Consider the following 27,383-nt stretch of genomic DNA (forward strand, 5'->3'; position numbering starts at 1 on the left):
ATCATGAAAAAACATGCCAAGAGGACCCAGTGAGTTTATAAATCAGTGCTGCCAATTCCTATTTGTAGGTTAGCTTAGCCAGTGAAAGATCATATAGTGGAATTTTCTTCGGATGGGTTGCCAGATGTAAAAAGGGGACAATGGGCCCCCCTCATAAAAAGCTACAGTAACACAGTGTTGCCAACTCTGTGCCCCCAACAGTGTTGCCAGACATAAAGAGTACATGGGCCCCTCAGGCCCTTTGAAAGTTTACAGTGAACCCAACAACACTGTCACACGGCAGTGTTGCCAGACATAAACAGGTGGCCATAGACCCCCTCATAAAAGGCTACAGTAACACAGTGTTGCCAACTCTGTGCCCCCAACAGTATTGCCAAACAGGGTACATGGGCCCCTCAGGTCCTTTAATAAAAATTTACAGTGAACCCCGGTTGACAACACTGTCAAATCTACGGCAGTGTTGCCAGACATAAACAGGGGGGCAATAAACCCCCCTCATAAAAGGCTACAGTAGCCCTCAGTGTTGCCAACTCTGTGCCCCCAACAGTATTGCCAAACAGAGTACATGGGCCCCTCAGGTCCTTTGAAAGTTTACAGTGAACCCAACAACACTGTCACACGGCAGTGTTGCCAGACATAAACAGAGGGCCATAAACCCCCCTCATAAAAGGCTACAGTAACACAGTGTTGCCAACTCTGTCCTCAAAATATACATCATAAAAGGCTACAATAACACAGTGTTGCCAACTCTGTCCTCAAAATATACATCATAAAAGGCTACAATAACACAGTGTTGCCAACTCTGTCCTCAAAATATACATCATAAAAGGCTACAATAACACAGTGTTGCCAACTCTGTCCTCAAAATATACATCATAAAAGGCTACAAGAACACAGTGTTGCCAACTCTGTCCTCAAAATATACATCATAAAAGGCTTCGAAATATCAGTTGGTGAAATTTTCGTGGGGTGAGTTGGCAACACTGAGCCTCAAATGATGATTCGAGCCTCAAATGAGGGCTTAGAACCCGGCCACTGGGTCTACTGTTGTGGAGAAAATAATGAAATTATTTTTTATAACCACTCAAAGGTTCCCAGAAATATTACTTCCATGCATTTGGAGTTTCTTTTTAACCCGAACCGCGCGCGAAGTAAGGAGACGTTGTCTGGCCATCTTTAGCCGACTCACCGCAGCATTCCGGCTAATCACCACCAAGTTTTCGAGTTGTTATTTTATTTCCATTCAGTAAAAATATTAACTTCATGCAGTTTGTTATAATAGAATTGAATTACTTTAATTTAATAATTGACAATTATTTCCAATGCTGCTGTTGTGAGCAACATTAGTGCTGTCGCAAATACACGTTCCTTTTCTTTACATTACTGTCGACATTAATACTCAATGAAGATCACTTTTCCGTTTCCAACGTACAGGGACGGCGCCAGAAATTTTTGACCGGGTGGGCAGAAGCTGTATACTGATATATTAGGGTGGGCAGGTATAAATGTAAGGCCATATATGTATAGGTATATACTTGTATGTATGTAAGACCCATATATGTACAACATTCGTGCATATGTATCCCCTTCTCTCTTACACTCCCGATTTCCCTTTACTTCTTTTCTCTTTATTTTTCATCTTTTCTGTTTTAATCCATAATGCTTTCTTATATCTTTCTTTCTCAGCTTGTTATCTCTTTCTCCCTTTCACTTTCTCTCGTTCCATTCTTCAAATGTTTCTCTTAACTGCCATGCACACACACATCACATGTATGTGTGTGTTTGGTGTCTTCCCTCTTTCTTTTCTAATCTATTCTCGCATCTTGTTCCACTTCTTTGTCTCCGATGTACACAATTATTTCAAGGTAAGTGTTTGTGTGCGCGCAGTCATACATTCTAAACACATTCCTTCCTTCATGTCAATGTAGTCAAATAAATGTGAATTGGTTGCGTCACATTTTGTTCTTCTAAGTGCAAAAATACAAGGCACATACCTACTCCACTTTATATATTAGGCGACAGTGATAGAAATTGTGATGGTAGACAAAGGTGAAGGATTAAATTACTTTTTCGTAACTTAAATGCATGTTCCTGATCATATTATTTTCATCATATGAGTTTTTGACTGAAACTTGGGGTTAATGATCACTTTTCTTGGCTTACAAGATTTTTACAATTTAAAATTGATGTCTTATTGGGAATGTAAACACACACACACACACGGAAAAACCAATTATATATTCATTCTGCATAAAGTATCCCCAGGTTTATGAAAGGCTATTTTGACAAAATATCGCCCAAAAGTAATAATCAAGTAACATTGCAAAATATGTTAGCTAAGTTGTAATTAGTTTTCTGAAGAAAGTCTCCGTTACTCAGGCCTGAGAAGTAACACACGTATGCTTAGATGAACCCATACACTGAGGTAACAAATAGTTCACATTTTGTAGAATGTGATTTTGGACACAAGGAATTAATCGAATTTGATCCCCATACCCGGAAATTCATCTCTTTTTCACAGACGACTTGGGTTGTATGGCAGGACCTTTTCGAAAGCGCTCAAATATCAACCTCTATCCTGCACAGTTTACCCTGGAAACTTTAATCTTGCAGGCGAACGAGTCTCTGGCGCCTGGAACCAAAGTCAAAATAATAATTTATGGGGAGGTTGTATTTTCAGTGTCTGTGTGTATTTGCCCCCCCCCCTTTCGTCACTTTCACCTAATCACCATTGAACCTCATCGTCGCCATTAGCAAAATAGCAGAAAAATGACTTCTCATAGAACAAATCAGTCGAATCAGCAACAACTTACTCTTCCAAGAGTGGAGTTTCATTAGTTCATACCCCTTCGAAAATTGAGGTGGTAGTTTCAATTTCACAGTGTTTCATTATTGGATCAAGGCAGCTAACTCAGTGAACAATAATGTTGTTTTCCGAAAGTCTAAAATATTTGTCTCTGGCAATACACCCTTTTAAATGAACGCATCTTTTATGGTGATAAAGTAACACGTTCCCTGTGAGTTCTTTCTGTATATTTTTTCTCCTCTTTTAATGAAGAGGTTCCAGTTTCTACTGCCCCCTCCCCTGGTGGAAGCACAATACACACTGGTTCGGACTCCACTTTAAACTGTAGGTTCAGTCCCGATTAGCCTATCTGAGCATAAAAGTGGATTTATAAACAAACAAACAAAATTTTCTAATGGATACTTAGTGACACCTGTTTTCTTTACTTCATCTGCATCTACAGATTCTGTTGATCTTTTCCGCTGAACCTCTGATGCTTCAAAAGTTTAACCCATTCTCATCGTGATTGATTAGTTCTGACGCCCTCAAAACAAAGCTTTCCTTCCAAGCACTTCTTCTTGTAATTCTACGTAAGTTAATCACAAGATAAATCGCATGATTCCGTAACTGATAGGCAAAATTTATGTGTGACACTAGGATTTCTAAATAGAATTAGCCACCCATTATCAATTCAATAATTCTGTTGCTTTTTCCAAACCCACATAACTGTTACATCAAAATTAATATACCTCGGTATTGTAGTGACTATTGTAATTGCTTCTTATTAGAATTTATTAGTAGGACGCATAAAAAGTTGTTATTTTGTATATACCATGTACATATTTGAAAATGACAGGTATGTAAAATATAAATATAAAAATTGTAATGAAATAAAGAAAGAGACACTTCTGGAATTTCAATGTAGACCAAATTAAAAAGTCAAAATAATTTATTGTGTTGCTGGAGGAAGCAACGCTAAGGTTTTTATTTGTTTATTTAGAGATTATTTTAATCATACACAGGCCGGGATTTATATATGTGAAGACCCAGATATTACAACATCAAGACCCCACCCCAATCCCCTCCACAGTTTGAGTTATAACTTTTCGCCAAGCTACATGAGGTGGTTAGTTATAAGTATTTCTACATTTTTCATCACATCCCAAGTACCTAATTTTTTCATTATGTGGTACTTTTCAAAGCAGTTTTTTTCCCCAGTGAAGGCCCGGAGTGGCAGCCCTCAAGCTCACCTAAACCCTGATCTCATTTTGACCATACCCTGCATAATTTTGCGCCTCCTAAGCCCACTAGCTGCTTCTAATCATAGAAGTATTCAGTTGGTCACAGTTTTCTTGTTTCAAGATCTCTAGTAATTCCTTTTCCTTTCTAATGACAAAGTTAAATCAGCTTTTTATGGGATGATGATATGTGAACATTTCTAGTATAAATAATATACATGCAATGAACACCAGAATACACTTATTAATTGCAACATTCACATATCTCTGAATAAGTATATGTACTTAGTGAATTTGACTGGGTGGGCAATCGGGTGGGCACAGGAAATTTTGGGTGGGCGCTTGCCCACCCGTGCCCACCCCTGTCGCCGTCCCTGCCAACGTACACATAAATTTATAGACAATAATGAATTTATATATATATGTAACACATTATCATATCTCAATGTTATTCTATGAAATAATTACAGAGAAAGGCGAATGAATATTAAATGTGCCTGTGTATTAAATTAAATCTAATGGGAAAATGACATGCTAATGAACTGTAATGTTCACAGAATAATATTAATATTAATAATTACATATAATTATCATTATATATACAAAATATGTAACACCTTCATTCTGAGCTGGCGCTGTATTGGCAACACTGTGCGGTTTCTCCATAAGCGCCGTTGTGTCTTCTGAACGTGAAAACGACTTTAGACGTGTTGAAAGTTATGGTATCTAGAAGTTGTTTCATGTAAAGTATGGTAAGTAGCAAAGATGGCGGCGAAACGGTTGTTACTGAATTGCAACGTGTCTCAGAAAGTTCGCGAGTATTGAGGCTACAGCAAAGATGAGAAGGAGTTAGAAAATGCATATGATTCCCATAATGACCCGGAATATGTACCACCGACTAAGAATGAGGAGAATGAAGAGGTTGCCAATCAAAAATGCCACTAAAACTGTGCATGGCCACGTACATTCTATTTCATGTAAATCGTGGTATCTATTGTAGATGCCATTTTTTACATGCAGCAATGCTCATAATGACAGTTTCGAATTAAATAATTCTCTCGTACCAGGATGTGAACTGCGAATCTAGTAGAGAAGCACATACTTTTCTTTTACGAGATATAAATAACTGTAGTCACATAGAAATTCGTTTAATTTTTAATTGGGTATGCGTATTTAAGGCTTCTTTAAGATACCATGCCTTACAAGCAACGCCAAAAATGTATTACAATTAAGGAATATGTAATTTGATCTGAATCATATCAATTATTTGGAACAGTTTAGTTTCTATATAAAATATTTCTTTCACAAATCTGTAATGCGCATTTTAAAAGTTATACTATTTTTATGGTGGACCTAATAACGTATTTGTAATTTAATTAACTTTCGCATTTATGATAAGTGTGACTGATGAAAGCAAATTATTTTATAGTCGATATTGCAAACATGTCTTCTTCTTGGTTCGAAATTATAAATATTTTAATCCATAAGAGCTAAATATCAGTGAAAACTATTAAAAACTTAAGCCCTGTGTACATTTGAAAGCATTCTTTACAAGCATATCAAATTAAAGAAAAATAGAGTAAGGTGGGATAAGACTGCGCGGCGGGTAAGACTGCGCACGGGTTTTTCGAGGTGAAAATCACACACAGTTGGCACCACTGCGCCACCGTTACTTCGTCCAAGATGGTAGCTAGCTGTGGACAGTGGTGAAGATACGTTTGAAATTCGTTGTGCTGAGAGAGGTAAGTGAAAAGATTTTGAGGGTGTTTGCTATTTATTTTGGTACTTCGTGTTTTGAGTACTACGTCACTGTGAATGTATACAATATTACGATTTTCATGGATAGAAGAAGCTGTGTTAATGCCGAGCCCACCTGTGTATTAGTTTCCATTACTTTGTGCAATGGCTGGGCAGCATCACGTGATTTGTTCAGGAAAGCAGCACGGGGCAAGACTGCGCACGTGCACAATTTTACCCCACAAGTGTGTGGCTTGCAAGGCCCAGCCATTAGATAATTTTTTGGTCCACTGAAGTCGTTTCATTCATCTGAGTGTGATAAGTGGAAGAGTAACCATCCGGGTCGCCCAATCACAGTTTTCCAAGTGGCATCCATTTTTACAAAGGAATATGGGAAGGCAGCTACAGTTGGGAATGCCATGAAGGACTTTGAAGTGACTGAATTATGCCCATTCAATCAAGACATCTTCACTGAGGACGAGTTTCTTCCCTCTACTGTGACAAATGTATCAGCTCCAACTCCATTTCATTTGAGCAGCCTTCAACAAGTGGGGTTAACAATACTGGATCATACGGGCACATTTCCGTTAACCAGATATCACCACTTCCACGTGCAGAGCATATTCAGCACCGCCGACGAAAGGGAAGGCAGTCTCAGGTGTTAACTGGATCTCCATTCAAAGTTAACTTGGAAGCCTCCTTGGCTGAGAAGAGTAAGAAGAAAGTTCAGGGGAAACAGAAACGGAACATCATTGTTGAAGCAATGTAGCAAGCAGAAAACGCCAGAAGAAAGAGTACAATTGCCCAGGTTGTAATGAGAAGTACAGCGATCCTCCAGTAGAGGATTGGATCCAATGTTCTACATGTGACGAGTGGCGGCATGAAAATTGCACCTCGTATGAAACAGGAACCTTTATTTGTGATTTGTGTTAGCGATTCCTAACCCAAGTGAAGGACGGAATTCACTGTGCCTACTGTGAGAATGCCACGAGAAATGTATCCCATATGATAGAAGAACTTTTTTAGGTGATTTGTGTTTCTTTTTATACAAATGTGACTCTGTGTAGAAAGTGCGCATTCTTACCCCAACTTGATCGCAGTCTTACCCCGCGGTGCGGGTAAGACTGCGCATTTGCATGGTCACGGTTTTGTAATTGTTTCATGCAGAAATATTGTTCATTCAGCTTTCGGAAATTTACTGTGAGTCAGCAAAGGATAGTGCAATGTGTATTGCATTTTTCATGTGTGTCTGTAGTTTCATAGCTTTAATATAAAATTATGAACTCAAACTGCGCAGTCTTGCCCCACCTTACTCTACAACAAAAAGTTACAAGGTCATAATTGTGTCTTCATTGCTTTAATTTACTTGGCGTCTTGTGTCACTTTTGGCTCATGTGCGAAGATGAATATGAGTGATGATATCATTAAATTGATGAATAAGCACTCACAAACGTCCATGCCCAGCCGGGATTCGAACCCGGGACCCCTGGCGCCGTAGCACAATTTCCTAACCACTCCGCCACGGGGGCTGGTAATTATTATCTTGAAGGTAGAGATGGCCTAGGGATGGCCTTTTTGAAAAAAATGTTTTTCGATTTTCGAAAATGATTTTTTTCATTTTTTTGTTTTTCGGTTTTCGAAAAAAAAATCATTTTTCGTTCTTCGAAAAAAAATAGTTTTTCGTCTTTTGCTTTTCGAAAAAAATTTCGTACTTCCACTTTTCATTTTCGAAAAAATGATTTTCAGATTTTCAATTTTCCGAAAAAAAGAGGCCATCCGTATTTTATGTATAAATTGCTTATTGAATCACAAAAATCTAATATTGCCAATGTATGCAATTTGGATAGTCTACGTAACACAGCTTTGTATCAAGAGAGGCTTGTGAATCGCATTCTGCTTGGCATGCTGAGATAATAAATACAGCCTCTGTGTGTGTGTGAGGTAGATATGTGAAGCTGAAAAACAGCTCATTATTTTTTTTACGAATATTGATCTCCATATAGATATAAAGAAGTTGTTTTTTTTTATCACAAGCATTCAGAACTTATTTTTTTAAATACTAACGTAATAAAACGATGAAATCTCATTTCAGTCATAGACATAGGAAAGCAAAAAACTTGTTACAACAAGTAGCTCAGGTTATTGTTTATTGAATAAAATTATTATTATTAAAGGCTTTCATTTTTGTGTTACAAATTGTTATGGTTGCTATAAAAAGTCTAATGTCAAAATATTATTATTGAACTGACATCACAAGTTAGCTTGAATAAAGCGGTATCTGATCACTCATTTTGAGTTGGTGGTGTTTTAAGTCCACTTTATGCACAGTAAGGCTAATCGGGAATGGACCTACAGTTTAAAGTGGGATCCGAACCACTTGTGCCTCCACCGGGTATTGAACCCGGGACCCCTTGATTACAAGGCTGCGACGCTACCACTGCGCCATCGGGGAGGCCCCACTCATTTTGATAACATCGTTCCATGTAAAGCATGGTAACTACAATAATTCCTTGAACAACCCCCAAACAAATCGCATGTAGCACCACCGAAAAAATAATTTGGATAAAATATCATGTTTGTATGACAGTAAACATACAAGTAAATCATATTTGCTGTAAATAATTTAGAAATTTATTTTAATTTGTAAATTAGAATTTTTTGGAACATCAACTTTCAATATCTCAAAACCTGCATCTTGTCACTTACCATGTTTTATACCCGAGCCCTTCGTATGGTATGCAAAATTTTCGAGTAATTCATGCATGCTCCTGCCACCACGCAGCTTAAGTCATTAAACCTCCACTCATTCGAAACATCCTTTGTGCTTATATTACAACAAGCTGCTCGGAAATACGTACATAAACCTCTTGCCTATAATGGTTACTTTTCTGACATCTCAAACGGATCACCTAGTATTGTGTCAAACAACTCTTCGACTAGAGTTGGAAGTGGTCGGAAAGAAACAGGAGTTTTTTTCCGCGACTTTTTTGGGTGGGATTTTTTCGGTTTTCTTCACAAGAGTGTCTCAAATCAATGAAAAAACAGGAGTTGGCAGTATTTTTACTGTTCCATGATTTTCGTTTTTCTCCCTACTGTAAAACAGACACTAATTTCTTAATATAAAATACAATTTATAATATGAAATTCGTAGCAAGACAAAAACAGTGTTTTCAAGAAAGCTGGCTTTTTTGAATGGGCGGTTATTTTTTAGTGTTATCTTCATATTTCGGTAGGCTTATTAAATATATCTATGTTGTATAAACATATTCACATAACTAGGGTAGTTCTGTATGTGTTTTTAATAGTCCCTAATAGTATGATATGTTTTTCAATGCTTGAATTTGTTATACGAACACGTACTACATGAACCAAAAAAGGAAATACTGCTCTACCTTTTGAAAATCTAGTATCAAATCTCTTTGCATTAAATTTTGTGTTCAGTAATATATATTTGTATTGTGGCTTTTCAGTACATCTTGTATAATTTGGTTAAATGACCGCTAAACCTGGTCACGGAGCAACTAGTGATGTAGTTTGGCTGCTTGTTGCAGTGGTTCTCAACCTTTGTGAAACCACAGCCCATTAAATTTATTTCTTATAAATCGGTGATCTGATTTCAACAATTTCACTCATATAAATACATTTGTGATCTTTATAGTTTATATGGGAATTAATGTACAATGTTAATTAATATTAATATATCAAGTATGGCATAATCATAATTCAAATATGTATACATTTGCTGCCAAATATAAAATTAGTTTTAAATTTGTCGTCAACCCCTGGGTGCAACGGAACTTTTGCGGCCCGGCGGTTGAAAAACACTGGCACTAAAACTGAAGTAGAAGCAAATAAGACTGGCCACAAATGGCAAAATAATGATAATAGTAATGATCTGGCGTAAACCTACAGTATGAAATGAGATCCAGAGGCACTCTGCTTCCACTGAGGATTGAACCTCAGACTCCTTCTTATTATAAGGCTACAGAATTATTTTATTCCACTCGAGAGACCCATTCATGATTATAAAAGGAACATTCTATCAAAAAGCAGGCCTTTTCCATCAAGAGTACTTGCAAATTCTTCTCTATGATTTACAGGTTAAATGAAATTTAATCTTTGATGAAGTAGCTAACAATCTTGTTAAGTATAGAGAATAATCAGACCGAAGCAACGCATGACAGTGCGGGAGGAGTGGGTCACATTGAAGTGACAAGTGACATGGGTACCTTCAGTCTGTAAACAAGCATCCACAACGTCTGCACAAACAAGACCGAGGCGACAGGATGTGTGCCATTGAAGGAGCTTTCAGGCTGAAGTCACAGATGACAAGCGACACAGATTTCTTCAGTATAAAGGAAAACATTCACCGTGCATGTAAGAAAAACAGACCGATGCATGCCATTGAGAAAACAGTATAGTCCCAGCAACATGTAAGTGACATGTCTAGCTCATTGTCGCACTTCAGTTCAAAAGGTTGAATGGATTACTGCGTCCAAGTGACACATGTCACTTGTTGTCTCGGTCTGAAAGTTCCCTGAGAAAACGGTACACGCCAAGTGACAAGCGACACTTTCAGCTTATGTTGCTTCGGTCCGAAAGGTTGCATTTGAGGTTGGTTTCCAAGAGCCACGTGTCGCTTGCGACTCAAAGCTCCGTTAAACAGGATATAAACACACATTCACGTAATACGTATACTTCTGCACATGTGTTGTGAACAGTAAAGATTTATAATTGTCCCGAAACATCAAATATTTTGATACTAACATTTGTTTCGTATTTTATGACATCAATATTTAAATTGTGACACAAGCATGTAAAAACCTATTTTAAGTCAATTTCATGGTCAGATGTGCTCAATGGGACTTCACCTTTAGTTTTAACTCTAGCTTGCCTGCGCCGTACGAGAAACTTACATACCAGGGGCGACTCACAGGCCACACTTTGCTTTATCACTAAATTTCAAGAAACCATTTTATTATTGAATCACTGCTTCCTTTGCTGATTATATATGTACAGTTATTTATTAATTATAATAATTACAAATATTACTATCATTAATAAAAAAATAATAACCAATTATTTCCTGAGTGTCTCACATATATTTTATCAATCACTAAATTTCAGAAAGTCCATAATTATTTTTATTATTGTTTTTTTAGTTTGCAGAAGTGCAGGTGTTTATTAAATATGATAATTACAATAATTACCATCATAACCAACCAATTGTACACTCTCAGTGGCACGAGTTTCTCGAATGAGACACATTCAAAGATGGCGCCTGATATGCCCACCAAGTGCATTTTACCTCCTAATTACATCACATTTATGTTTTTATGAAGAAAAGTAATAAAGAAATATTGGGAACATCGTAGGAAACGATTGTAATTTATTTTCAAACAGTTGTAGTCTCTGTAAAATATAAATAATGAAGTTTTGGGCCTGCAAGGCCCTCCCCGGTAAGCTAGGGTTAAAATTGTATCTGAACCATGATGCAATATGTGTCCACTGGGATTGGCTAATATCTGTCTCTTAACTGCTACATGTACATTTATTTTAGCTAGTTGTAAAATACGTCATTTCAAAGCTGTAAACTCTTAACAGTAACTTAAAGTGAAATAGGTTAGCTGTAATTGGTAAAAGTAAAAAAAGCCAAAATTTCCGGCTTTTTTGCAACTCTATCTCCGACATATATAAACTCTAAGGTTTCTGATAAATGTCCATTTATTTATTAAATATTTATTGAGAAAATTCCAGATATAGCACGAATTGCCATTTTAGGCTGAAATTGTCAACAATTAAAAGACGAATTAAGAAAATATTAACAAAAATAAGGAAAGATGGCTATATTATTTACAAGTGTTTTCTCTGATGGAAGACCGAAAGGCGGGCTATATTTTGAATATGTCAACACTTGATGGGAAGTCATATTGTGTGGGAAGTTATGTTGATTTAGACTGTGAATCTATCACACTAAATTCTCAACATTCATTTGTTTCTAATGTACGTAAATTGAAGTTCAGACAATTTCAATCCATAATGTATGTTGTTCATGACTGTGAATCTAAGTAATTCTTAATATAACAAGACGAACCAACGTTCGCATACGTTAGTGGCTAATTGCGCTGTCTACATACGTGTTATCCCAGCTTCCGTTTGTTTCGTATCTTGGGCAAGATCAAGTCAATCTTTATCATCCTTGTTAATTTTCTTCACATCAATCTCCCTAACCTTTGATTTAATCAGTAAAGAGACGAATAAAGATTACACGGTTCAGTATTACCCAACCTTTACCATTCATGTATTTCTCCCTCAGTACTCGAAAGCTCGAGAATATTTTTGCTGATGTTTAAAATGACTTAGTTATACATCTTCTCTTTATAGATTGGTAAATGTTCTATGAAGGCATGAAGCAGTCTATAACCTCACCGATCCTGCTGCATCTGTCCTTGTTGACTATGAACTTAGCTGGTTCCCCTGCGGGAGTGTCCGAGGTAGCAAATCTGAGAGAGGACCTCCTGCAATTGATGATATCTCTGAGGCGGGTGTGGCAGATGAGAAACTTCGTTATCGTACACACACTTCCTTGGAATGAAGGCGAGTACTTCTTTAAATATTAAACAGATGCATTTTATCTTATTTATAGTTGTCATTATCCATGGGTTTATAAGAGATGGTCAAAACAAGTGCGTTGACTCTCTGAAAATTAAGAAGGCTCAAGTTCCGATTGATCCCAAATAATAATCGTGCATTCGCATTTTAAACATTGTTCGATTTCTAATTATATTTTTATTTTGATTAAGTATTTTACTTGCATTTTCTGCCACTTTTGCTAATCGCGAAGATGAGGATGAAGGGACAATCACAAAAATATAGGAACTACACAACACGAGCCCTACAGAGAATTATACTGGCCGTGAGTCCAGGCGCCAGAGCCTCGCTAGTCTGCAAAATGCAGTCTATGATATACGACGTGGAACGGAAGTTGACATTTGGTTCGGATAGGGTCACCCCTTACATTCACCACACTTACGCTTCCACCCACTTGCTTTCTCCCCTTCTCTACTGTTATCCGCGGCTCCACAGATTCCAGGGACAAAGTATATAACCTGTCCCAGGACAATCTGTGCGAACATTTTCTTCTGTTTCTTTGTCAGGTTGAAAATGAATGAAGTGTCAGAGAAGAGAGTGGCAGACAGGGCCGTGATTCGGTACCTCTGTCGGAAAGGCCTCACTGCACAGGCTGCTTTGGTCGAGTGTGGCTTCACCGCACTTCCCCATCCACCTTATTTCCCCGACCTGGCCCCGTCAGATTTTCATCTTTTCCCTGCTATGAAGAAATCACTTCGAGGACTTAACTTCCACACGGACAAAGGCGGTCATTCAGTGGTGTGAGACTCAGGACAAATCATTCTACCAGATGACTGTAAACAAATTGCAGCACAGAATGCATAAGTGCATTGATCTGGGGGTGATTATAGAGATTATGTGATTATGTAGAGAAATCATAATGAGAAACTGTAGCTCAAACACCCGTTCCCTGTGAGGCTCAAAACATTTCACTCTTCCCTCGTAGGTTCTTTCAAGTGATATGTAAAATATTGTTACTTGGGTGCAGAATAATTAGGTTAAAACTATTTATCCTGTGATGGACTTTTCCCAGCGTCCACCCCAAGGGTTTTTTTTTTTATTTTTTTCTTATTTTCGAAAGTTAGCGTGGTTCGTGGGAACTGTCATGGACGTCACACCTATTTTTGACCACCTCCTTCGCACAGCATGGTGCTGTCACAGTATGTGAATTTACCACCATGCGACTTTCACGGCCGAGGGACAGAATTCAGGAGCCAGGCTAGAAAGCTGAAAAAAATGTAACAATAGAGCTAGGTCTCCTCAACGAAATACGCGTCTGGACGTCAGTGTTGCCAGGCATGTCAAAATTTCACCGGTATAAGTATGTAAAGGTATCACTTTGTCTTTTCCTCTTTCAGCTTTCTAAATCTAGTGATTTTCTTCCATCTTAGATGGCTCCACACTCTCCATTCTAGGGGGGTTCTCTTCCGATTCGAGTCGCACCATATTTTCAGACATTCTCACGTCAAGCCTTTTCTCTGTCCATCTGTGCGACCATATATTTGTCTCTCGAATATTTACAAGCCTGTCACCATTTCGAAAACATCCCTTGCGTGTAAACTTCAGAATTAAGCTCAAAGGAGAACTATTTACCTTCATAAATTTCGAACCTAGGCATATTTCTGTCCACTTTAGTAAAAGGGTGATATATATATATATATATATATATATATATATATATATATATATATATATATATATATATATATATATAACGCTGTAAACTTGCAAGGTCACACACCCTGCATGTTCATTGTCAAGAGTGCGTCAGTAGTGCATAATGGAGAAGAAAGTGCAAACTCCTGATTGGTCAGGGAAGCACGATAGTGCAAAATAGTGTTTCCAGGAGTGTGGAGAGTCCTGGGACGGACAGTCTAAGTTTTAACGGTGAAGAAGTAAGGAGGCGAAGTTGTCGCTCTCGAAAAGTTCTTTGATTCTTTGCCTTGTACGCATATGAGAGCAGTGCGGATCTGTTGACGCTCGGGCGTGTGAACGTGCAAGTGTTAAAACAGCGCCAAGTACGAACTGTGTGCAGTGCTGATTTGTTGACGCTCGCAAGCGTGAACGGGCAAGTGTTGAAGCACCGTCAAAGTACGGCGAGTCCAACGTTAAGATGCCTGCAGAACAGCTTATACAGTAATCAAGCGCGCTGAAATGGACTGAACCGGAGACGACCAAAGAACCCACCAGTGGTCCTAGCTGCTATACTGAAGGACCGCTATCATTTCATCTATTACCCCCCCCCCCCTCCATCCATATCTCTACAAACGTGACATCAGGATCACATCATAAGACTGGGCCCCAACGATGAACTCAGTGCGCGCTTATATATATTTTTCTTTCTAATGTGCATCGGCAGACAAGGTAATGTGCAAACTGTAGTGTAGCATGCGTACTGCATGCATTATGTAATTGGCCAAATAATTTCAACTCTTCATTGCTAATTTAGTTTGTGACAGTGTGTGTAAATTTTATAAATATGTTTATAGGTCTTTATTCTTGGATCAGTTTTGTTTCATGCATCAGTCAGCCAAACTAATATAAATTAAAATTATGGAAATAATAATGATTGTGTTTGCATCTCGATTTACCTACTCATATTAAGTTTCACTTGCACATGTGTGTGTTACAAGGAGCCAGTTGAGGTTGTATGTGTAGCTAGCCGTGGATTTAATTTTTGATTTGTTTTGTTTTGTTGCCAAACTGGTTTCTGGAGGCACTGTTGCCTCCATGATGTGGTGGCTCCTATTTCTACCGGTAGGCAGTCATTACAATCCTTATAACGCATCGTGAGTACACACAGAAAGCTAAATGCATCATATTTATTGATGCACTAAAGTGTGTTTTATGGCCTTTGCGAAGAATCAGGTTTCCAATTTGATGCACTTTTGTATATCGTAAATGTAACATCAATATGCATCATATGATGCAAGTCAGTATTTCTTTCTGTCGAGATGCACTTTAATGCATCAGTCGATACGTTTTTTATGCACCTTCCTGCATCTTTCTCGATGATGCACTTAAACATTTGGCCTGAGGTATACAGACATCATGCATTTGTTGGTTTCAAATTATGCATTTACTCAGTAGCGTAACTAAACGTAAAAGCTTACCTTTCTAAAATATTAATTCCCACCTACATTTATATTAGGTATATACAAATATGAAAATACATACATGTAATGTGCATCAATGTATAAACTAGTACGAAAGGTTCATTCATATACGTATATGAAAATACACTTTTACTACAAAATTATGATATTGTTCAATTCCCATTACTAGTCCTTGCGTTTTTTGATGGAAGCAAATTCTTGTGCTAGTTTGGTTAAGTTCAGTTTTCGAGCACGATCGGTATTGATGCTTAACAGCACCAGTTCAATCAATTTCACCCTTGCCATTGTGATTCTCAAGTAATTTTTGATCAATTTTAACTTGGAAAACGACCTCTCAGCTGATCAAGACCTCACAGGTAGGGCCAAATACAGCATGTAAGTAATGCAAACGCCAGGAATGCTAAATACTATAGTAGTTAGCTATAGCCAGAATGTTGTTTTCTATCAAGAGGAATTTTACAACTTTGCTGATGTTCGACATGCTTGTTCTTTTGATTTCAGTTGGCACTACATCCCGAAAACAAACAATTTACTTATATACAGTGAAATCGCAATTTTTTCATATATCTCCCACAGGCACGTATCCAGGAATTCCTTTCGGGGGGGGCTCAACACCATTTTTTTAAGGAGTATAGTAAGAACCTCACAATTGTATGTTCAAGACCAGTGGTGGCAATTGGGTTCCAAGACGGGGGGGGGGGAGGGTGCGGAGGATGTTGCAAAGAAAGTTTACTTTCTCTTGGTAGACAAGAGGCCGTAATGTTGAGGCAAGAAAATAAAAAATGGGGAACAACTATCCCTTAAATCGTTGCCACTGTAAGGCTGTCATGTCATTTTAATCAGAACGTGAAATCGGAACATTTTTTACCACTCGACTCCTCTGTTTCCATGCATTAACATTGTGTGCCGGAACCATCTCAGTATGTGTGTTTGTCCATTTCTTCTCACCTGGCATAAAAACATCTATGGTGTCTTTGAGTGTTTTTACGAAGCTGTTACACATGCACGGGATGGACAATTCACTCGACAACGCGAGATTCAAACTGTGGGTTGTGAACTGGACGCAGACAGTTCTCGAGTATTTCTCTCTGATTCGAGCCTGAACACCACTAACTTGTCTTGTCCTCCCATGTTTGCAGCTCGTATAAAAGCCAAAACCCAGGAAATTGTTCAGATTCAGGCCTTAGCACTCACAAGTGTTCAAAAATTCCTGTCACAGCTTCCGCTGTCTTGTCATATATCGACACGAAACAAGGGAAGTCTACTCGAATACAGGTGGATAACGAAACAATTAATGCACAGTGAAAACCCTTCCGTTCCCAACACATCTAATGTTTCGTCTCCCAGTATGATCAAATGCTTACTTATTTATCTCCAGTGACGTGCCCAAGGGAGGGTTGGTGAGGTCATAACCCCCTTTTACCCAGTATTCCTTTTTTTTTTTTTTAAAAAAAAAAAAAAAAGACGAACGTCAAAGACAGGGAAAAAATGGCAAAATCAGGACTGACCACCAAAAATAGTATGCGTAACCCCTCTCCCTTCCGAAAATCCTGGGCACGCCTGCCTCTCTTTAACTCGGACACATTTTATAAAATCAACTCACCAGAAGTTTTCATCATTCCGTATTGGAGATTGAAGTAAGATGCGTTCTTCCTGCGGGTTTGGATATGATCCTTTAGGGTGCTGTCGTCTGCCTGCCTTCACGCCTAACATGAACAAGGCCCTAATTTTCCATCCTTGTGACTTGGATTTTCAAGACTTAGGAAGGTTTCAGACTGAAGGGACACGCAATACATGTCACTTGGAATGTGCCAATCAACAGCAACGTTTCGCACCATAGCGACACAAAAGGCCACACAAACCTAATCTTCAGGTGACACGGTGTGAAATCTCCCTTATTAGGCCACTGTCATTGTCAACTCGAAGCGAAGTAGTAGCTCTTGTTGACCACAGAAAAAATTCTCCTCAAGCGGTGGGAATGCTCCTCAGTTTTCTTCTCTCTCCTATATTTTCTGTGCTTGTTCACTATACAGGCTACACTTTACGATTTGATATACACAGGACATGTACTATGTAGACATTTTAACGAAAAATCGGTTGAAGTCAAGGATGGCTCAGTTGGTAGAACCCTGATTTGGGTCCTGGTAGAGCCTGCAATTTCCGCCTAAAATGTCTACATATGCAACATCTTCTTGCTTTCTCTTCTTGACATTCATAAAATTTTCGGCTGTCTCTTTATGGTAGTTAAGTGTTTGAATGTGTTTCGAACCCAGTAGGCTTGAACAAAAGTTGTTTTTCTTTACCATGAAATTCTCGGACTGCATATACGAAATTTAGTTCTGGCAAAACTAAATCATCACCCAAAACTTTGATTTTCAGTTGATCTATGCAGCTGATTTCTGTTTTAATAAACCACTCCAATATCCGGTACTGCTGAAATATTCACTTTAGAGAGAGAGACACAGAGAGAGGCCTTGATCTCTTCGGCCCTCAAACCGAACTAGCACTACACTGAGGTCTCGGAGGTTCTGCTGTCGTCAATGTCTTAATTTTCGAATCACTATATCTTATAAAGCAACCAGCGGACTCTGACTGATCTGATCACCAATCGACTGTATGAATTGTCTTACCTCTGAAATCTCATTAACCCATTCTTTGTACAGATCAACCGAAAAATTGAATCCGCGTATTTATATCCTCATTATATTCTAGAACGTTCCGCAAATAAAACGATTCGTTAATATTGCCAGTAGTTGACTCCTTCTCTCATTCAAGAACGTACCCTCTCCCGCCTTCCAGAGATTAGAAATTACAACGAATCGCCCTACGTGTGGCGCTACCTTTGTTGTGCAGCTTCCAAATGCTGACAAGTCTCTATATAGTACTCAAGTGCGCTGCGACAACACCGAAAGCGTAAGAAAAGTTTACGTGCAATATTATCAATAACAGGGTTATAGAACATTCTCCGTCTTGCCTCGATAATTTTCTCTCTCTTTAAATCATCGTCACATTATTCAAAAAGCCAAAAACCTAATTTTATCTAGTGTAAAATAGAAAATTTCCTGGGGGGGGGGGGCTCGAGCACCCCACCTTGGATACGTGCTATTAACAATAACAGGGTTGTAGAACATTCTCCGTCTTGTCTCGATAATTATTTCTCCCAAATTATCATCACATTATTCAAGAAGCCAAAATCCTAATTTTATCTAGTGTAAACAGAAAAAATCCTGAAGGGGGCTCGAGCGTTCTGATTCCCACCTTGGATACGTGCTATTAACAATAATAAGGTTATAGAACGCTCTCAGTCTTGTCTCGATAATTATTTCTCTCAGATTTATAAATTTAATATCTTCACATTATTCAAGACGCCAAAAATCTAATTTTATCTCGTGTAAATTGAAAAATTTCCTGAGAGGGGGCTCGAGCCACCACATCCCCACCTTGGATACGTGCTATTAACAATAACAGGGGTATAAAACATGCTCCGTCATGCCTCGATAATTATTTCTCTCCTTACATTATTTTCACATTATTCAAGAAGCCAAAAACCTAATTTTATGTAACGTAAACTGCTGGGGAGAGGGTCGAGCCCCCTGTGCCCCATCTTGGATACGTGCTATTATCAATAACAGGGTTACGGAACATTCTCCGTCTTGCCTCGATAATTATTTCTTTCCTTAAATTATTGTCACATTATTTTATTTCACACCACACCACACCACACCACTCATTTTATCTAGTATAAACCTAAAACTTTCGGGGGGGGGGGCTCGAGCCCCCTAAGCCCCCCCTCTGGATACGTGCCTGATCTCCCAGATTCCACTGTCTGTCGGTGTGTTCTGTTAGGGCTATGAGGCTTAAAAAGGTGAAGCTTTCTTTGATTTCTTTCATACTCTGAAATCTAGTGTTTGCTTGATTTACTAGAATATCTAAAGCACGGTAGGAAAGTGCATTTTCTTGCCAGTCGTCTACCCTTCGGCGACGTAATCAGTGACTTGAACTATTCATCTAATGAAGGTCTCCTTGTCATCACGTAATTCACTTTCTACTTTGCTGGTGATTAACATTTTCTGTTTCCAGTTGTAGGAGCATAAAAAAATATTAGAAAATATATTTTAACGCCGAAAGGAAAACTTTTGTGAACTATCGGTTATTCTTAATTTATTATTCTTACTGCACCCCCAAAGCCCGTGCGCCTCCCGCACCGCGGAGGTTGCGGATTTACTTTCCTCTGTGTACTGTTGAAACGACACAGACGAAAAATATACTTCTTGCTTCATTTGCACGAAGTTTGTTTTTATCAAGCTATAGTGAGCTATAAAATTAATAGCAAGATAGACACAAAATGAAATATACAAACTTGCCAGAGGTTAAGAAAATAGCACTCAAATAAAATAGAATTGTATATAACACCATGAAGCTTTGTTTCCATGATTATGAAAAAATATAAATATACTGACCAAGGCAGTAATTTATTTTATTAAAAACATAAACTAAACGTAACGTTTCAACCTTCTAGCAAGGTCTTCATCAGACTGTATCAAGTACAAAAGTAACAAGATACACAAAAAGGGCATTATATATACACAAACTTTACTCCCTCCAGACTATTAGAAAGTTGTTAGGAACTTTCTAACAGGTGGCTTTCACTTTCCAACTGTACTTTCACCTAAAAGGCTAAATATAATTACTTTCATATAGAATGTGTTATAATGCCATTTTTGTGTATCTTGTTACTTTTGTACTTGATACAGAGTCTGATGAAGACCTTGCTAGAAGGTTGAAACGTTATGTTTAGTTTATGTTTTTAATAAAATAAATTACTGCCTTGGTCAGAATATTTATATTTTTTCAGAATTGTATATATTAATTTATACGGTTTGCATCATAAATATCATAGTGTAATGCAACTTTGTCTTTTATTTTAGGATCTGAGATTATCAAATTGATTCAAAATCTTCAGGAAAGATTATTGGTAGAAAGGATCGCTTTAAGTTATAAAGAACCTCAGAGTAACCTGCTAAATTATGTTCGTTCTACTAAAATATCTGGAACACCCTCAAAGGGAAACGAAGTATTCTTATTTTTCTCAACAGACACAGCGGGGTTGCCTGCGATGGTTAAGGTGAGATAGATTTAATACTAACATGGTCTATATGCGATATAATGTTTCTTACGTATTTCCTGGTAATTCCCGTATTAGAGATATTTTTTGGGATCCTCCCGGTTCCCCTATTTACATTCTATTTCAGCAGTATATTTCATTAACAACCAATATCGCGAAATTGCATTGGAATTTGAACAAGAGATTGACAAAAAGTTTGGTTCTAAAGCGTCACACATACATTAGGTCAGGACTAAGAAGCATGTAGAATTGATCTGCCGAGTATATAAAATACAGGGTGACACAGGGAAGTGTACTCATTTTTGAATGAACATTACACAGTTAATTGTATGTACACCAAACTATACTATTTTTGTTGTATAATGTGTGTGATCTATTGCCATTTATTTTACATTTATTTATTTACTTATTGTGTCAGTGGTTCCAACAAGATGGGGCTACAGCTCACACCGCCAGATATATTATGAACATCCTACGGGGATTGTTTCCTGGTCATTTGATTTCTAGGTTTAGAGATGTGCCTTGGCCTCGCCGATCTCCCGACCTGAGTATGTGCGACTTCTTTCTGTGGAGGTATTAAAGGAAGCGAGTTTACGTCGACAAACCCCGTTCATTAGATGAAATGAAGACAGCTATTCGTGGGGAGGTGCAGCAGATCACTCAGGAGACATTCAGGGAAACTGCATTATGGAAGATGGACATCACCTTCCAGATGTGATTTCTTCTACGTAACACAAATGGCATTACTTTCCACACCTATTCAAACCTCAGGTATAAAGTTTGGTGTCACATCAACGGTATACTGTCAATTCAAAAATGAGTACACTTCTCTGTGTCACCCTGTATAAATTAATAATTTGGTTGATATTATCCATGCCATTAAAATTAGCAAAATTTGTCACGACTAAATTTCCCTTACATTCAATACCGAAATTTGGAAATCTTCCTTCAATTCCTTAAATTCATGGCCGAAAGTTGTTCACCCTATATGTAATAGAACCACCAAGTAGTCGATGGATGCCGGGTTGGATAGACGCTGGGAGCACATAGTGGTTCTGATATCAGTTTAAAATGTTGGTCCAGTCCCGATTATCTTATCTGTGCATAATGTAGACTTACAAACAACAGCACTTGCAACGTAAATATCACGCCAAGAAATAATTGCCTGATGTAATTCCACATAACAGTTGCACTTGAGATTGAATTGGCATTGCAACATTGAATTTAGAAAAAATTACGTAACTAACTAAACAGAGCGATACCGGATTCATCCCTCTCCTGTAGAAATGAATAAGAGGTGTTTATTTATAACTATGTAAAAGGGGAGGGTTTAATTTTGCATTTTATACATAATGAAATCGATAATTAATCATTTCATTCTATTACTTGAAAGTGTTTTGAAAAACATATTTATGGTTTATTTATGACGCATGATCATATATCCTTCCATTACAATAATTTTATTTTCGTCATAACCTAAGGACGTTTCTGAATTTCGTATGTCAAAGATATACTGTTATTGGCCATAATTAGTTGAAGGGCCAGGGGAGAAAAACAGGCAAGACAATTTTCAATTGTAAGCGAGGTGGTGGAGTCATTTCCTCCCATGTTGATAGTGTGCTGGCATTTATAACACATTTTCTTTCATTTCATACATTTGACATTTCAATTCATTCAAGAATATGTTTTATGTAACTTTTTTTACATGTCGAGTAACGTTTTGCAATTAACATTTCATTTTACCTGTTTCTTTCCCCTGACCCTTTAATAGTATGTAGTCACAAATAGTGAAAACAGATATAATATGGTACATTTTTCCAAATTTTAAAATATAAATGGAAATGCACTCCTTCAATAAATATAATGAATAATACTAATGTTATTAATATGTGCACATTGATATACACAATGAAATTGTTTGAAAGGAAGTAGTAGTAGTAGTAGTAATAATAATTAGTAACAATTATACAAATCACGGAAATCAAACCATATTTATTACTATTATTATTAACTGTCTATGGATATTACTATTTTACTATCGTTGGTCTGTTGAAAGTTTAAACCTTCCCTTTATTTCTGAATGGTTATAAATAAATCAAGTTTCATAACTATTTTTCAGAAAGACACATTTTGTTGAACTGATAGCTCAACGCAAGATATTTCAACTTATCGCAATACCCGTCTGGCCGGGAGAGAAAACAATCGATCTAAAATGGCCTGTCAATATCTCGGAAATTAGGAAATTTGATTTCTTTTTTAAATTGACGACCTGCCTAATACTACTTTAAAGCACCATAAATTATTTCGATTCGCCAATCTGTCTGTATGTGGCAGTAAAGTAATCCAAAATCGATAAGTTTTTGAAGCTACTGTATCATCCTAACTGATCAAACTACACATATGATGTATAGCTGAATCAAGGAACAGTGAATTATTAACTCGTAAATAAATCGATCGACCCATTAAAATCTAATCCAGTAAATTCTAAACGATTATTCAGAAGTTAATATAGATACAAAGATATGAGTTAGTATACCAAAAGATATACCTAGTGCATACACTGTACATCCGTTTGTCTACTGGAACCAAAGATTCGAAAAAAAAAAACCTGAAGTCAATCTGTTTCAAATGGTCCGAAATAAAATTAATTGGTTGCTTGATAATTTTTTTAACAATTATAATTTTTTGCTTGATTGATTTGCTTTATTTTTCTTCGCTTTTTGTGCCACTTTTGGATAATTTGAGTGATGATATGATGAAATTGATGAATGGACACTCACAAACACCAATGCCTAGGCCGGGATTCGAACCCGGGACCCCTGGCATCGTAGGGCTTAATTTTTTGCTGTTGTAACCCTTATGAAAGGATAGTTTAAAACAGGCATCATTTTTCCTTTTTTCTTACACGAGTTTGTGTAAAAGTGGCGGCCAATTTTGTTTCATGGCTTCAGTCACTTTTGGTCTTTGCAGACAGTTGCGATGAAACTGATAATTTGGCTAAGAAAAATGATAGAAATATAGGGTGAAATCATCGTTTTCAGTGCATTTCAAGCTACATTTTGTGTCCTGTTTTTGTCTTCTTGAATAATGTGACGATACTTTAAGGAGATAAATAATTATCAAGGCAAGACGGAGAATGTTCTATAACCCTGTTATTGTTAATAGCGCGTATCCAAGGTGGGGATCAGGTGGCTCGAACCCCCCTTCAGGAGATTTTTCTTTTTACGCTACATAAAATTAGGTTTTTGGCTTCTTGAATAATGTGATGATAATTTGAAAGAAATAATTATCGAGACAAGACGGAGAATGTTCTATAACCCTGTTATTGTTAATAGCACATATCCAAGGTGGGGATCAGGGGGCTGGAGTCTCCCCTCAAGAATTTTTTTCAGTTTACGCTACATAAAATTAGGTTTTTGTTTTCTTGAATAATGTGACGATACTTTAAGGAGAGAAATAATTAACAAGGCAAGACTGAGAATGTTCGATAACCCTGTTGTTAATAACATTGCACGTAAACTTGAGCGAACTTGAGCAGTATGTAAAGACTTGTCAGCTTTTGGAAGCTGCAAAACAAAGGTAGCGCCACACGTAAAGCGATTCGTTGTAATTTTTAATCTCTGGAAAGCGCGAGAGGAAACGTTCTTGAATAACAGAAGGAGTCGAACTACTGGCAATATTAAAGAATCGTTTTATCTGTGGAACGTTCTAGAATATAATGAGGTTATAAATACGCGACTTTAATTTCCCGGTTGATCTGTACAACAGAATCGGTTAATGAGCCTTCAGAGGCGAGTGTCACAGTTCATACAGTCGATTAGTGATCAGTGTCCATTGGTAGCTTTAGAAGATCTAGTGATTCAAAAGTGAAAAGGACTAAATACCGTAAAGTAACGAAGTCTACTACTACAGTTCCGGCGGGCCAGGAACCGGCGAGGAGACTCCGTTTATGGCAGTGACCCTGTGTTGCCGCGTTTACCTGCGAAGGAACTCGCTGTCAAACAGCCAATTAGACTCACCGCTCTTGCAAGAGCCGACAACGTTAAAATTCCCCCTCCACAAAGCAGCCAGTAGAGAAACAGGATTTTGTCAAAATAACCTGTCTGCGCTGTGATTGCACACCGGTTAATACGGCGCCTCCACTGTAATTCCAGTTCGGGTCCAAACATGAAGACATTGAAGACACCGGGACTTCCGGAGCCCTCTGTGTAGTGCAAGTTCAGGTCGAGGCCCCAAAAATCGAAGGTCTCTCTCTAAAGTGAATATTTCAGCAGTACCGGGTATTGAAGCGATTTATTAAAAAATAAATAAGCTGCACAGATCAACTGAAAATCAAAGTTTTGAGTGATGATTTAATTATGCCCGGACCAAATTTCGTGTATGCACTCCGAGAATTTCATGGCATAAAAAAATAATTTTGTTTAAGCCTACTGGTTTCAATACACATTCAAAGATTGCTTGCGACTTGCCAGGGTCCTTATTATCGTTCATTTCGCCAAGGTGTTATTTATCGGGTAAATCTCGCTGCAGGTACGGATCAAGTTGCCACGGTCGAGTGAGTGACGTCACTAGGCGGGGGGTGGGGAGGGGGGTAATTACGGTATAAAATAATTTCGCCTGATGCTTAATTCTCACTCTTGGTGTTTCCGTGGTTGTTTTCCAGTGTCTGCTATCTTCAAAGAAGAACTGCCTGCTTCAATTACCAAGGTATGGATCTAGTAACCTCCATTCCATCATATTGTAAGAAGAAAGGGTGTTTAAATGGTGTTAGAAGGAAAGCCCTCGACATATATCAAAGTGCATCGACTCCTAGAAACGTCTGCAGCAATCAATACATTACGTGCGACGTTCCCAGATTCCCAGATTTCTGGCTGTAATCACCAATTCAACCAGAGCATCTGGCGGAAGGTTCAGTGTATAGGCCTCGCTGAAGAATACCTTCACAATGAAGATGTACGTCGTCATGTTAGGATGTGTAGTACACTATCATTAGTACCCAGAAGCCGTATTGATGAAGGTTGGCTCCTCGTCATGGAGGACTGCCCATCTGGGCAGAAAATCGGAAAGTTGAACGATTGTTTCATAGAACAATGACTGGATAATCCAGACATTCCAACGAAAATTTGGAATTGCAATGGATAAAGACACCGAACGAACAACCCAGTGGAGGGTTGGCATAACAAGTTGAACCACATCATATCCAGGAGTACACCACACATCTTGCAGCTTGTATGTGTACTAAAAGCAGATACTTAATCTAGTTTTAATGCTTTTAAGAGACAGGACTTGGATTGCATTCCGCAGAAGCGTGGAAAATCAACCTACATCCATCTTGACGAACGGTTGCAATTTATCCTTGAAAAGCTAGAAAATGGCGGAGATTTAAAAAAAATGTCTCAGAAGTTTGAGCTATGTACAAAAGTTGGAGTAATGAGAATGGCTTTATTTGGATTATACATAATTTGTGTGCTGCTGTGCCACGATTCCACGCTGGTCGCTGGCCCTCAGTCTGACAGGTGACGTCACGCACTCTACTGTGGCAACTTGCTCCGCACCTGCAGAGATATTTACCCGATAAATAACACTGTGGCAAAATGCACCGAGGCAAGTTGCACGCCACCCATTCAAATACTTAATTACCACGAAGAGACAGCCGAAAATTTGGACGAGGGTCGATTGCACAGCTAGCATAACATGTCAATCAAACGACTGGTCGAATTGCACCCGACTTCCTCGTGTACAAACAAGCTAGTTGCACCCGACTTCTTCGTGACCAAACAAGCGAGTTGCACCGGTTCCGGATACATGATGCCATAGCCAGTGTCCGCCCCTCTTCTAGTCAAACAGGCGTTTGCATGTGCTGTGGTAACGTGTGTTGTCTGAAGGTACGTACCTAATTGTTAGTATCGAATGTCTTATCGTTTGTTTGAAGTTTCTTAGAAATAATGGAATTCATGATGAGCGAAAAAAGACGTAGGCTTATGGTTTACGGTAGTCATAAATTTTACAGGCAGCATGAAACGCAAGAAGGACTTAAATGAAGATGCGTAAAAATAAATTGCTTAGCCAAGATTTATATGGACGGAAATGCCACAGTTATTACAAAATGTGATTTTTTCCATGAAATGTTTTCCTTGCATGTCAAAGAAAATGGTCACTACATACCACTTGCTCACTTTCTTTTGCCAAACAAATGTGCCTGCATTTACGTAGATATGTTTCTGTTGCTGTCAAAGCGTTGCGAAGAATTAAAATTGAAATTCGAGCCGAAGACAATTGTCGCTGATTTTGAAATTGGCATTCATTCAGCAATTAAGAAGATCTGGCCTACAAGCAACATCATAGGATGTCGTTTCCATGCATCTCAGTCATGATGGAGAAAAATCCAGGAACTAGGTTTGGCAAAATATTATAAAGATAAGGATTCTGATATTGGTAAGTTGCTACGTTGGTCGTTCGGTCTGCTATATTTCAATCATGAGGATGTTGCTGATTGTTTTGTAGAGGATTTCATGTCGGAAATTCCTCAGGATGAAAAGTTGGAAAAATGCACTGATTACTTGGTAGATACATACATTTCGGAAGATGTCAAATTTTCACCAATACTATGGGCTTCAGATAAAGTAGACGGAGATAGAAGAACTAATGTTTGTGAATCGTTTCACGCGAAATTCAATTCCAATTTCAGTGCACATAATCCAAATATTTATGCTTTTATTGAAGTGATTAAGCAGACACAGGTTGATGTATAT

The 27,383-nt window shown here is 38.0% G+C and overlaps 1 protein-coding gene across 1 annotated transcript in view; it reads left to right on the forward strand.

Annotated features, from left to right (window-relative positions):
• Window positions 1-27,383, forward strand: part of LOC146000580 (uncharacterized) — a 212,177-nt gene that overhangs the window by 109,167 nt on the left and 75,627 nt on the right. Inside the window, exon 2 of the mRNA XM_083138330.1 lies at window positions 20,435-20,631. Coding sequence (XP_082994456.1) covers window positions 20,435-20,631 — 197 coding nt within the window. The remainder of the gene's footprint in view (window positions 1-20,434; window positions 20,632-27,383) is intronic.

The sequence above is a fragment of the Lepisma saccharinum genome, chromosome 16 (assembly GCF_977018435.1).
Source record: "Lepisma saccharinum chromosome 16, izLepSacc3.1, whole genome shotgun sequence".
In the NCBI taxonomy this organism is placed as follows: Eukaryota; Metazoa; Arthropoda; class Insecta; order Zygentoma; family Lepismatidae; genus Lepisma; species Lepisma saccharinum.